Below are 14,285 nucleotides of genomic sequence, written 5' to 3' on the forward strand. Positions count from 1 at the left end.
TAGTGACCATTTCCTAGTGGAAGGGAAAACTACTTCTACTAAGCTGGTCTAAGCAGAAAGTGGTGAACAAAATTAAAGTGACCGTGATGATGATGTCCCGAGTCCTACTTATTTGCTATTAATGTAGCTAGCGTGTTGTGCAAGAGAAAAATGAACAGAAAATTTAAAATGTAAAGTCTCAGCTGGCTTTTTATTTTGTTAAAGCATTCCCTAAAATGTAGCAGGAATATGAATGCCGCTCCTGGTCTCTGATCAATTTGGAGTTCCCTTTTCTCCCTCTCCTTCACTCATCACTCATTAACAAAACAAAAGCAAATCAAAACTTTTTTTTTTTTTTTTAAGAGACAGGGTCTCGCTCTGTCACCCAGGTTGGAGTGCAGTGGTGCAATCTCGGCTCACTGCAACCTCTGCCTCCCAGGTTCAAGCGATTCTCCTGCCTAAGCCTCTTGAGTAGCTGGGATTACTGGCATGCGCCACCACGCCCAGCTAATTTTTGTATTTTTAGTAGAGATGGGGTTTTGCCATGTTGGCCAGGCTGGTCTCAAATTCCTGACCTCAAGTGATCCACCCGCCTCAGCCTCCCAAAGTGCTGAGATTACGGGTGTGAGCCACCACACCAGGCCCAAAACAACTTTTTCCAAATTCTGAAAGGAAAATACTTCATATCAGAACAGCCCAAAAGGCCCAAAGGTGCTAAGAGGGAGAGCGATGTGGGCGTGTCTCAGTTACCTGTGTCTGAAGAAGAGAGTGTTTTGCTGACGGGGGCGCTGCGGCAGGCGATGGCCTGGACAGAGATGTCCTTCTCGATCACCTTCACCTTGATGGGAGTCTTCACCGGAGAATCTGCCAGAGGAAGATCCTGATTACAAAAGCAGCCCCGTGGCTGACTGGATCAACAGTTACCAAAAAGTGAAAGGACAGCCCTCACTGCAACTCTGGTGTGTGCAGTTGGTAAAGGCAAAGCTTAACGAAAGCCGTTTTGAGGGGAGGAGGGGCAGGAGTGGTGTCTGGAGTCCAGGTTGAAATAAAATTTCAGAAACATTTTAACTAAGCCAGAATTTCCCATTCTATTTTGCATCCTTGAACTGTGCCAACTCACGCACTCTGGGAGGATAATGCTTTTGCCCAAGCAGAGATGCAGTATGAATTTTGAGAAATAAAGCATACGCTTATACAGAAACTTCTGTCTCCAAGGCAGTGGCTGTGGAGACAGGTAAAGAATTCAGCTGGATCTCAAATGACAGCCCGTCAAGCCTTCTAGCAAACGATTTTTCACAGAAGAAAGTCTACAAGGACCACTCACTTTGAGTTTTTCAAGAAAAAAGCGTGTGCTGTCCCCACATACAGGTAATAGAGTTCGTGCTTTGTTTTGTTTTGTTTTTGCTTTTTTCTTTGAAATTTGCTCTTGTTGTCCAGGCTGGAGTGCAATGGTGTGATCTCAGCTAACTGCAACCTCTGCCTCCTGGGTTCAAGCAATTCTCCTGCCTCGGCCTCCAGAGTGGCTAGGACTACACGCATGTGCCACCACGCCTAGTTAATTTTGTATTTTTAGTAGAGATGGGGTTTCACCATGTTGGTCAGGCTGGTCTCAGACTCCTGACCTCAGGTGATCTGCCCACCTCGGCTTCCCAAAGTGCTGGGATTACAGGAGTGAGACACTGCACCCAGCCCTACAATTGAGTTCTTAATTTAACTTAGTTGGAGTTACACCTAAGTGCAACTATTTACACTATCTAGATTTTAGCTTCAGAATATACCATGGGAATTGAACCTTGTTTCAGTTTATTGCATATGTGTTTGGCAGAAGAGAAAGATAACTGTCATCCAATAACAACAACAAACTAAGCACAAGTGTGGCCAATTAGCACCCTTCCTGTGCTGTGAGAATTTCCTAACACTCGGCGCTGCAGGCTCCAGAACTCTGCAGTTGTGGGGACAAGGTGGTTACAGGCAGGCGTCATGCAGAAAGTTCCTCGACTGCATTACTGTTGTCTCACCAGAGCTCAGCGGGGACGCCCTCCCCACGTCGACACGAGGCTTGGTCTTCACAGCAGTGACAGTAGTGACCACAGTCCCACAGGGCATCACTGTGCGGTCCTTTTCTATTTTTGCAGCAGGAACAGGGGGAGGGATGGGCCAGGATTTCAACTCACCAGGTTCTATGTAAGAGAACTGCAGAGAAGACGCGTTACTTGTTTCTGATTTTGTGGAAGTTGCACAGGCTGATCAGCCAGGTTACGCTGCCTTCTTGTGAAATAACCATAATTCATAATTCCTTCCCTTAAGGTCACTTAGCATCTCCAATTAACCTGGATATTCCCAGAATGGACACAGACCCAACCTTACGCACAGCCAGCTCAACACATAATGATGACAACAGAATAGAAGCTGGGGAACCAAGCAAAACTTTCAAAGGCCTTTTTGGGGTAGGCCCATAAAATGGCATCCAGAACAGTTATCTCCTCCAGCAGACAACTCAATTGTACAGTGGACAGAACGTGCTCTATTCGAGTCTGGTCCTGCGTACGATGAAACAGCATCTCCTCTTGGAGGAGTTCTTATTTCACACAGAAGCAGGAGTGAGACTCTGCAGACATAAGTGAAGACGCTCCTAGGGCGGACAGCCTCGCCCTACCTCTGCCGTGACCGAGCCCAGCACCGAGCTGCCGCAGGCAGACCCGCTGGTCAGCGTGAAGCTCTGTGGCCCAGAAGGCTGCTTCTTAAATAAGTCCAGAGGAACTGTCGCCGTCGCCAGCAGACCTGAAAAGACAGGAGACAGGCAAGGGGTGCCGCTGATGTTTCCCGGGCTTCTGTGAGAACGGACAGGCCCACACGCGCAGCAGCCGGAACACGCTCCTCCCGTGCATCCAGCCCACTGGGAAGTGCTCACGTTTCAGAATGTTTGAAAAATGTCGATGCCATAAAAGACAAAGAAAGGCTGTGGAAACGCTGCAGGACAGAGGATGCTAAAGCAATAAGACAGTCAGGCAATGTCCGGCCCTGTGCCGGAGTGGAAAGGTCACTGCTCTGAAGGACATCATGGGGTCGTCCAGTGACAAAAACTGGAAGATGGGCATAAGCTAAGGAATTGCAGCAATGTAAATTCAGGGAGGTGACAACTGTACCGTGGACACAGCAGAGAGTATCTCCATTCCTAGGAAAATACACACTAAAGAATTGAGGATAAAGGGCCAAGATGCATACAATTTACCCTCAAGTGGTGTGTGTGTGTGTGTGTGTGTGTGTGTGTGTGTGTGTGTGTGTGTGTAAAAGAAAATGAGTAAGGGGAGGGAGAGAGAGACCAAGCATGAGCACAAATAGTAAAGGAAACTGGGCAAATGTTAAGGATACGTGAGTTTGAGTAAAGGTTATGTGGCTGTTCTTTGCATTGTTTTTGTAAAGTTTGAAATTTCATGGACTCCATCAGGCTGGGCTGGAATGAAATCTGAGTGAGGCCAGAAGGAGTGGGGACCCAGGAATGGGATCAGAAGTTGACTTCTCTCCAGGTAAACAGCACCCCCATGCTGTGCAGGTCCCCGACCTGCGTTAGGCTTCTCTCTCAGGACTCTTATCTCACGGGCATCCCAGTTTTCTCGGGACTCCAAAATCAAGCAAGTCGCCTCAGGATTCTTGCTAACAACTAGGATATAAAACTAGTTAACTGGGAGAAATAACAACTTTCTCACTTTAGGAGGTAACCAAATGGCTTGATTTTATTGCTGGATAGGCTGGGCAAGGGCTTCCCAATTTTGGTATGTTTATGGGGAGAGTTTTACAATCTAAGAAAATATTTGTATCTTTAAAAACCTAACAAATATTGAAACTACTGATGTGTACACACACACACATACAGGCCCACGTTCATTTTAGTGTTTTAGTGACTTTACCTCTAATTGTTGCTTTCTTGTGTATAAATCCTGAGTTCAATTTAAACCTCTGTAGTTTATTTTACAAGGAAAAACCCAGTGAAATTCATACAGGCAGTAGAGTAGGGATGAAAAAGCTCTGGAGATAGATGGGGGTGATGGTTGCACAACCGTGTGAATGTACTTACTGCCCCTGAACTATGTACTTAGAAATGGTTAAGACGATACATTTTATGTTGTTTATCTTACTACAGTTAAAAGGTTTTGTTTTTGTTTTTGTTTTCCAAAAAAAGGAGGTTTCTTGGAGCTAAGAAGGTTCAGAACTACTTCTCTATGCCACGAATTGTTGCATGAAAGATTTTGGATTTTTTTAAAAAAACAAACAAAAAATCCAGTTGAACGTTTCCCCAAAATGTATGACCTTGTTAATAACTCAAATTGCCTTTCGACCAAACATTCCCATGGGAAAACCAAAGTCATTTAGAGGAGCGGTCAGCTTCCTCTGCTGGATCTCCCACCGCCCTTTCCTGAGGCCGAGGTCATGCGGCGGAGGACCTTTCCAGAGGGCGGGGCCTCTGTCCTCCTGCTCAACCCACCTTGTGAGGATCGCCCAGCCTCTGAAATCTGCAGGTGTAACTCCTTCGACTTGGCATTCAACTCGCTTTGAAAGAGAAACAAGTTATGAGTCCTAAAAAATGCAATGCTTGATTCTTTTTATGAAATAGAGTATTTTTTCTGATTATAGAAAGGAAGACAAAGATGTCAATATTTAACAAACTACCAAGACATATAAGCAAAAAAAGGGAAAGAGTTATCTGCAACCTCCCCATTCGGAAACAGTTACTGTTAATATTCGGTGACTAGCCTTCCAGAGCAGTCAACAGGATGTTCTGTGATGGCAGTGACAGAGAAGCTGTCAAATGCGGTAGGCACGGAGCCCTGGAGAGGTGGCCAGTGCAAGCTGAGGAACTGAACGTCATTTTTAAAAATTTCCATTAATTTAATTTAAAGAGACACATGTGGCCAGTCGCTGCCATATTGAAAGCACAGCTATATAATGACCTAAAGACAAAATACGGAACATGATATACCTCCCTCCTCCTTCGTAACCTATTTATTTTCATTACAAAGGCATTAAAAAAAAAAAGTAGAGATGAAGTCTTGCTACGTTGCCCAGGCTGGTGTCGTACTCCTGAGCTCAAGCCATCCTCCTACCTCGGCCTCCCAACGTGCTGGGATTACAGGTGTGAGCCGCTGCGCCCAGCCTGTAACCTATTCTTTTAACTGAAAATTTTGTGGATGTCTTTCTGTATAACTACAGAGCAACATCATGTTGGATGGGCCTCTAGTATTCTGCTCTTTGGCCTTAGGAGATTTTATTTAGCCAACTCTTTACTAAACAACCCTTCTTAATGTGTTGGTGGTCCCCACTATTTCATAACTATACACAAGCTGAGAGGCACATTCTTACACATATACGTGTGATTATTTCCTTAGGAAAACTCTAATTGCCTGTCAAATGGCATGTGCATTTGAGAGGTGTTTTTCATTTAGGTCGACTGATGGCATCCAGAATGCTTATTCCCAGTGACACCTCCAATGCCATTATCACTCTCTTATTCTTTACCAAGCTGTGAGGTGGAAAAATGACCTCTCCCTTTTGCTGAAGTTTGCATGACTTTACTTATTTCTGAACATCTTTTCAGAAGTTTATGGCCGTTGGTAGCTCTGGCTTTTGTATTTCCAGTTCAGGAATTTTGTTCAGTTTTCTAAGGCAGCTGTCATCTTTTCATTCATGATTTATAAAAGCTATACACACACACACACACATGGGAAATTTTCTTCCATTACTTTTTCTAATTGTTCATTTTTTAAGGATTAGATTATGATTAATTTTAATACTTTGGTACTCAGCTAATTCATTAAATGATTATGTCTATTAGTTTTTAAAATATTCATTTCTACCTTATATCCATTATTCTTTCTAATAGCTTGGGTTGATTTTCTTGCATAGTCCTGATATGCAGTCATATCATCTCCAGGGAATGATTGGTCTTGCCTCTTCCTTTCCGGTATTTGTGTATGGCTTTTTCCCTTATCTAATTGCATTAACCAATACTTCTAGAACAAAACAATAGGCATCCTTCTCTTGATTTTAGTGAGTCTGCTTCTGGTATTTACCATTTATAGTGATTTTTAAAATCTTATTAAAGAAGTATCCATAAATTTTGCTCTAATTAAGTTTTTAAAAATTAAGAATGGGTATTAAACGTCACTGAATGTCTTTTGGACATATGTAGAGAAAATACATTTATTTTCTCTTTTGATCTAGTAATACAATGAACACCATTAACAGATTTCCTTATGAGAAAGCACACGTACATCCTTACATTCCTGGTATGAACACAGCTGGTTTTATTTTTCATGTGCTGCTAGATTCTGTTTGATAATATTTTATTTATGATTCTTACCCCATTATTTATGCATGGCCTACATTTTTCCCTATCTCTATTCTTTTTTTTTTTTTTTTTTTTTTTGGAGATGGAGTCTCACTTTGTTGCCCAGGCTGGAGTGCAGTGGTACAATCTCAGCTCACTGCAACCTCTGAATCCCAGGATCAAGTGATTCTCCTGCCTCGGCCTCCTGAGTAGCTGTGATTACAGGCACCTGCCACCATGTCTGGCTAATTTTTGTACTTTTAGTAGAGACAGGGTTTCATTCACCATGTTGGCCAGGTTGGTCTCGAACTCCTGACCTCCACCCACCTCAGCCTCCCAAAGTACTGGGATTACATGTGTGAGCTACTGTTCCCAGACTTTCTTTATTTTTTTTTGAGACAGGGTATCTCTCTGTCACCCAGACTGGTATACAGTGGCACAATCACAGCTCACTGCAGCCTCGCTCTCCCAGGCTCAAGCAGTCCTCCTGCGTCAGCCTCCCAAATAGCTAGGAGTACTACAGGCAAGGCAAGGGCCACCATGCCCGGTTAATTTTTTTAAAACTTTTAGTAGAGAAGAGGTCTCGCTATGTTGCTCAGGCTGGTCTTAAACTCCTGGGCTCAAGCGATTCTCCCGTCTCTGCCTGCCAAACAGCTGGAATTACAGGCATGAGCCTCTGCACCCAGCGCCTTTTTCTATTTTCTTCGTTAGGTTCTGGATTCAGTCAGAGGCTCCCTTCCTTTTCACCCTGGATGATATGTGTGTCTGTAAGAGACCCCACGATGGCTCCCTCTCATCATATCAGGGCAGGAGGAGAAAACTGACTCTAAGAGCTGCCTTTACAACGAAACCCATGTTTGACCTAAAGCTACCTTTAAGATGCTTAAGACATCATTTGTTGTTAACTGTTTTGGTTTCGTGTTTTAGTCTAAACGGTGCTGCAGAATGATTTCAGGATTTGGCGCTCCTGAACAGACACGGCCGTGGACACACAGGCCCATAACCCGGCCGGACTCACAAGGTGAATTCCTCTTGCCACGTGAGGTCCGGAGTGTTTTTCGTCAGGGTGCTGGAGAACCTCTGAACAGGATCGTTCAGCTGCACTACGCACACTGCATTAATGTGGCCTGTAATTAAATAGAAGGGCACCGTGTTGGCGTTTATTTTTATTATTTATTTATTTATTTATTTTTTGAGACGGAGTCTCGCTCTGTCGCCCAGGCTGGAGTGCAGTGGCGCAATCTCGGCTCACTGCAAACTCCGCCTCCCAGGTTCAAGCAATTCTCCTGCCTCAGCTTCCCGAGTATCTGGGATTACAGGCGCACGCCTCCACGCTCAGCTAATTTTTGTATTTTTAGTAAAGACGGGGTTTCACCATGTTGGCCAGGCTGGTCTTGAACTCCTGACCTCGTAATCCACCCGCCTCGGCCTCCCAAAGTGCTGGGATTACAGGCATGAGCTACCGTGCCCAGCATTATTTTTATTTTTTAAATTGCATGAAGACATTGTATGCATAGGAAAAAAAGGCTAAATTAAATGACTAAGGTCGAGGTTTACCCACTTCAGAGAGTGGGAATTCTTTCATCTGCCATTTTCAAATGCTCATAGCACCAGCCTTTATTGAAGTTAAGTAATTTTTTCCCACATTTGATATCAACAGCCCTGGGCTGTTGACCCCAAGTACCTCGCCCCCTCCGTCAGTACTGGCCACAAGCGTGGGCTTCCAGGGGGACCCTCCCCGAGAGGCAGCACCATTATATACAGAGGCATGGTCCCCACTTTTAGACAAGACTAACAGTTTGCCAAAGCCTAAACATCAGTTCGTGTTGACTCCTAAATTTGGAAATATACCTCACAGAGTTCCCATTTCCCGACTTACACCAGACAGCTGCTGTACCTGATACTAGCCAGGGTATTTGATCCAGGTAGTAGGACATGTCACTAGTGAACAGCTGTTTCTGCTTTGAGACAATGCTTCTCCCTGCAGCACAAAGTCCCCAATACACTGTGGAATCAGTAATTGCTGGAATGTGTGGACACTGGACCACGCAGCAGCAGGGTGAAGCAGCCTCCACGCATTCGCTACTGAGCTTTCACAGTCACTCTTCAAGAGAAGACTCAGACCCAGACGTGGGGACATCCAGCAGAGGCAGGAACGGGGCCTGGCCTCAGGACAGGTACGTGTGAGAGCTGGGACCCCAACCCTGACCGACCGAGTCCAGGGAGCTCACGTTTAGCCACTAAGCAGTACAGGCTGAAAGGGCAACATGTGGGCACTTTTACCAAAAAACATCCTCAACAGCTAGCTCTGCACAGTCTCAGTTGCTAGATGTGGCCCATTTGTGCTTTTGGAACTGGAGGAAGCCCCTTGCAAATAAAGATAAGTCACCTTTAACATACTCGGGCAATACAATTTGCTCCTGTTCTTGGCAAAATGGAGTCGCGCTGTAAAGAGGTGCCCTGTCCCGAGTGACTCTGTGTCTGGGGTCTCAACAGTGATTCAGAACCACCCAGAAGGGGTTATCCATTCTGTGTTGCTTGTCTTGGCTCCAACAGCAGCCATGGTCTCCCAGCATCGGAGTCCCGAGTGTGGCCGAAGCCATCTGATGCCCATCAACTCCCTACATCCCCCTTCACCCACTTTCTAAGAAAGTAGAATCTCCAGCACTTTGGGAGGCTGAGGCGGGCGGATCACCTGAGGTAGGGAGTTCAAGACCAGCCTGACCAACATGGAGAAACCCCGTCTCTACTAGAAATACAAAATAGCCGGGCGTGGTGGTGCACGCCTGTAATCCCAGCTACTAGGGAGGCTGAGGCAGGAGAATCGCTCGAACCCGGGAGGTGGAGGTTGTAGTGAGCCGAGATCGTGCCATTGCACTCCAGCCTGGGCAACAAGAGCAAAACTCCATCTCAAAAAAAAGAAAGCAGAAGCTGCACCTTGGTCAAGGATGCTTAACACATACATACAGGTTCAACAGTTAAAAAAAAAAAAAAAAAAAAAAAGGAAAGAAAAGATAAAAAAGGCAGGACAATTCCAGACAAATGAAAAAGGCCAAACCAATTATACTCCTTTCCCCCCTTGGCCTTCCCACGTGCAGAAACAGGATTGGATTTTTTACCATCTCTTGTTCCCGTTACATTTTCAGGTGCTTTCTGCAACCATGGCAGGGCTCCCGCTGCACCCCCACGGGAGGATGCCACCAGAGAATCCAAGGCCCCCCGGAGTCCCTGACTCTGCTCAGGGGCTGGAACAGCCCCTCCAGGCAGGCAGGCTCCCATCGTCACCCACCTGAGGCACCGGGCTCACTGAGCAGCAAGGCATGGATGTTCCTCACCAGTAGCTTTAGCTCGTGAGCCCTTGGAGGTTTAGGAGGACAGGATTCCTGAGCAGTAGATGCAGCACACTGTAAGTTCTGAAAAAATAAAGAGCACTTTATTTTTGGTCTTCATGGGGAGATTGAGGGCCAAGGAAGTAGCCGCTGGACTCCTGTTATGCGGGGTGGTGGCAGTGGGGTGTCTACAGGAAAACCTGCACAGGCAGCCCGAGCTCTGGGGTCTGCTTTGAAACAATCTCCCTTCTCATATGAAGGGAGGGAGCCAATGAGCCATCGCCATCCTCCTGCCTGGGAGCATTTTCTACCCCAAATACAGCAAGTACAAGTAGCAGTGCATTCACCCACAGACAGGGTTCCCAAAACTTACCACGGGGGAAGATGGAGCTCGCTTTGCCATGGTGCATTCACCCACAGACAGGGTTCCCAAAACTTACCACGGGGGAAGATGGAGCTCGCTTTGCCGTGGGTCTACACTATCCGACCCGGGCAGGTGCTTAAGAGCACGAGGACCTCTTCTGCTGGCTGCGGGCACTCAGGGCTGCTAGCACAGAGCAGGACGCCAGACAGAGGGGAACGGCCAGGGCTGTCAGCCCACACCCATTTCCCACCTCCACACAGAGTCCAACGTCCACGTGAGGAAAGTCTATGCATACCCTAGCACTGCACAGGTGAGGGGACAGGTGAGGGGACAGAGGCAGGGGCAGCTGGGACCAGCTTCTACCACATCACATCCTCCAACAGACACCAGGGTGTTTCCAACAGAAGGCACCCCCAAATCTGGAAGAGCCCAGCTTCAAACCAGCATTTCCCAAACCCGGTTCCACCTGTCACCCACTGCCAAGAGTGTTCTTTTTTTTTTTTTTTTTTCCTGAGACAGAGTCTCGCTCTGTTGTCCAGGCTAGAGTGCAGTGGTGCAATCTCAGTTCACTGCAACCTCTGCCTCCTGGGTGCAAGCGATTCTCCTGCCTGAGCCTCCTGAGTAGCTGGGATTACAGGTGCCCGCCACCACACCCGGCTAATTCTTTTTGTATTTTTAGTAGAGACGGGGTTTCACCATGTTGGCCAGGCTGGTCTCGAAATCTCCACCTCAGGTGATCCGCACGCCTCAGCCTCCCAAAGTGCTGGGATTACAGGCATGAGCCACCACACCTGGCCAAGAGTGTTCTTTTATTTTATTTATTTTGTTCGTTTGTTTGTTTTAAGTTCTTTTTCTTTTCTTTTCTAATTATACTTTAAGTTTTAGGGTACATGTGCACAACGTGCGGGTTTGTTAAAGAGGCTCTGTTCGTTGCAAGCATTCGGGGACCCAGACAGGCTTCTCGGAGGTGGCGCCAGCCCCCATGCTGTGAGAAGTTTTCAGGCAGAGACCCTGGGTGCTGATTTGACTGAGCACTTCTTCGGGGGAATGCTCACTAATGTCTCAAGAGACACAGGTGTTCTTTCCCACCTAGAAAACACTGTTCTGAGCCAGGCACTTCCCAAACGTGAGCTGAGGGTGCTGGAGCCCAAGAAGGAATTGCCGAAGTCCCTGAAATCCAAGGACATGAGCACTGGGGACAGAGCAATCTACTTGTCTGGGACAGAGATGAAATCTTTTTTTTCAATTGCTGAGGGTGATGGTTAACTGTATGTGTCGACTTGACTGGGCCATGGGGTGCCCAGATATCTGGTCCAACATGATTCTGGGTGTGACTGTGAGTGTGTTTCTGGATGAGATTAACATTTAACTTGGCACACCCAATGATGCAGATTTTCCTCCCTCTCATGGGCGGGCCTCATCCAGTCAGTTGGAGGCGCAATGGAACAAAAAGGCTGAGTAAAAGGAAACTCCTCTTCTTCACTGCTTGAGCCGGGAAAGGGGCCTTTTCCTGCCTTCAGACTTGGACTGAAACAGTGACTCTTCATGGGTCTTGAGCCCAGTGGCCTTTGGACTGGAATGTACATCATGGGCTCTTTTAGGTCTCAGGGCTTCAGACTCAAACTAGAATTACCCCACAGACTCTCCTGGGGCTGCAGCTTGCCAAATGCAGATCTCAGGACGTACCAGCCTTCATAACTGTGTGAGCTGATTACACACACACACACACACACACACACACTCCCATTGGTTCTGTTTCTCTGGAAAATCCTGACCAATATAATATATATATATATGCTATTTTGATTAAATAAACTGTACAAATTTATGGAAAAGCATGATTGAAGTTATGATCGTCTGGGTCCTATTAAATTCATGGATTCCAAAAATCTACGACTGTTTTATGAAGCCGCATACATTTTGACATTAAAAGTTGATTGTCACATTCAGAACAGTCACGTCTGATGTGAAATAAGCTACTGTGACAGAAATACTGAAAGGGACAGCGCTGGGACTCTCCTCTCACCTCCCAAGAGGCATGGCCTGGTCCCCTCCATTTGGAGAGGCTGAGTGCCCCCAGGCCTCAGGCCCCTGGGAAGCCCCCCAGACATCCACACCCCTCCTGCTTTGCTCTGCTGGCCCGGTGCCCCTTCTGCATATTGCAGGCTTCGGGAGGGTGATGGTGCTTCCTTATACTCTTGTGACCCCCACGGCCAGGGCTTAGCAGCAAACACTGACATCAACTGATATCTGTCCAGTGAAACAAAGTCTTCAGACTCTACCTACTGACAGCTGGTGACATCTGCAGACCAAGGACAGACATCACACAGGAATTTGTATTTTCAAACTGACTTCACCAAGAGCTAGATAATAAAGATGGACATTATAATAAAGATGTATTTTATCATGCTACATAAAACCACTGCCAAAAAAATATATTTTTTAAACTTCAGGGACTATAAGTGCCTGTTGTACGTAATCATGATAAAAAGATCAGCGTATGACTGAGAGAACTCACCTTAAACAAAGGATTACTGATGTGTTATTTAGGCCCATGAGGTTGACCAGGGCAAATGCTCTGGATAAGAATTTAACCAGAAAAGTGAGTAGCGCCCTAATCAGATGGAATAGGGGGGCTCCAGCATGAGGAGGGAGGCAGGTGATATGGAAAAGGGGGTCGCACAGATGAGACTAGCCTCCTTTATCGTGTGCCCCCAAAGGACATAGACCTCCAAGAAGCAGGAGCTGTTGCAGGCAGGACCAGGACAGCAGGCCGGCCCTAGCCCAGGCTAAACCATCTCTGTCTATCCCACCCACCTGGCTCTGCTTGCTTCTGGGGCAATGTTCTCAACACTGGCTGCTCTCCCAGGTACCTTGGTCCTGGAAGGATGAGGTCTAGGGCTCTGAATGGACAGGGAAATGTCAGGTTTTCCTTCCACTTCATGAAGCTTTGCAGCCCCATGCTCCAAACCCAAGGCTTTATCCCACACCCACCATCATTATCTCCAGCAAGCACCCGAGCCATCTTGGCTCTACCACGGGAGGTGGAGGAACGCTGGAAACGCACACAGATTCTCCAAGAGAGGTGGGCCATGGTGCCTAATGGGGTTCAGATGCACCCACAGCACCCAGATGAGTTTACCTGAGCTTCCTTTACAGTCGTGGGCTTGATGATCAGAACCACTGATGGAGAGGCAGAACCAACCAAATGCTTCAAGATGTCCTTGAGAGCGTCAGACATCGCACTTGTCTCAGCCACCTGGTCCTGGTGAAAGAGGAGAAAGTTGACAAATCGACTTTGCGAGCCCACTCCCTGCTCCCAATCTCATGTCTTCAGGTGACTAAAACCATGCAAAGTAGGAAGGAAGGAAATTACCTTCAGATTTTAGCTCTGTCTTTGCAAAAACTGTGGAAAGAAAGGACGCCCTGCCCTTGGAAGCAGCCTTCGGACTCAGCCCAAGTTACGAGTGCAGCACCCTCACCGTGGGAGAGAGGGCCTGATCGTCAGACATGGCGGAGCGTCAAGCAGGTACCTACGGTGTCATTAGCCTTGGCTGCATATGAGTGCTAAAATCATCCCCAGCCAATTAAACCTGCATCTTGGGTGGGGCAGGGAAGGCTTCAGGGTTTTTTTTTAAATGGCCAGGTGACTGCAGGTGCAGCTCAGGTGGGAGCCCTGCATCCAATCCATCAAAGCCATCCCCCAGCAGGCCCTGCCAAGCCAAAGGGCCCATCCACATCCTGAGAGGCCCAAGCCAGCCCCAGAAGGAGTGGCTGGGATAGGGAAGGAGGCCAGCAACACCAGCCATGCACTCAGTTCCCCACCGCAGACTGTCCTAACACACGTGCGTTCTCACGCCAATGGAAGAATCATAAAAACTTACGGACTGACCTCCCCCAGTGCTTTGGGCTGGATATTAACGGCCATTTCCGGCACACTGATGAAAGACCAGCTAATCTGGAGGTCCTCTCTCTTCTCCTTCATGTGGAACTCCAGCTATTAAAAAACAAGTTATTAGAGGGCCACTCTTTCCACCAAAGCCTTAATGTGCATGTGCGTGTGCATGTGACTGTGTATGTGAGCACGTGTGTGAGCACGTGTGTGTGCATGTATGCATGTGAGCATGTGTCTGTGAGCATGTATGAGTGCATGTGAGTGTGTGTATGCGCATGTGTGCGTATGAGCATGTGTGCTCATGTGTGCATGTATGAGCATGTGTGTGCATGTGAGTGTGAATGTGTGTGCGTGTGCATGTGTATTTGAGCGTGTGCGGAAGTGTGCATGTGA

At 47.1% G+C, this 14,285-nt stretch overlaps 1 protein-coding gene across 1 annotated transcript in view; it reads right to left on the reverse strand.

Moving 5' to 3' along the window:
• The window catches only part of C2CD2 (C2 calcium dependent domain containing 2), a 68,708-nt gene that overhangs the window by 19,791 nt on the left and 34,632 nt on the right, over positions 1-14,285 (reverse strand). Inside the window, exons 4-11 of the mRNA XM_001135072.8 lie at positions 13,890-13,994; positions 13,140-13,262; positions 9,594-9,717; positions 7,323-7,431; positions 4,463-4,527; positions 2,636-2,760; positions 1,998-2,172; positions 730-843 (exon numbers count right to left, since the gene is read on the reverse strand). Of these exons, the coding sequence (XP_001135072.2) occupies positions 730-843; positions 1,998-2,172; positions 2,636-2,760; positions 4,463-4,527; positions 7,323-7,431; positions 9,594-9,717; positions 13,140-13,262; positions 13,890-13,994 (940 nt within the window). The remainder of the gene's footprint in view (positions 1-729; positions 844-1,997; positions 2,173-2,635; positions 2,761-4,462; positions 4,528-7,322; positions 7,432-9,593; positions 9,718-13,139; positions 13,263-13,889; positions 13,995-14,285) is intronic.

The sequence above is a fragment of the Pan troglodytes genome, chromosome 22 (genome assembly GCF_028858775.2).
Source record: "Pan troglodytes isolate AG18354 chromosome 22, NHGRI_mPanTro3-v2.0_pri, whole genome shotgun sequence".
Taxonomy (NCBI): Eukaryota; Metazoa; Chordata; class Mammalia; order Primates; family Hominidae; genus Pan; species Pan troglodytes.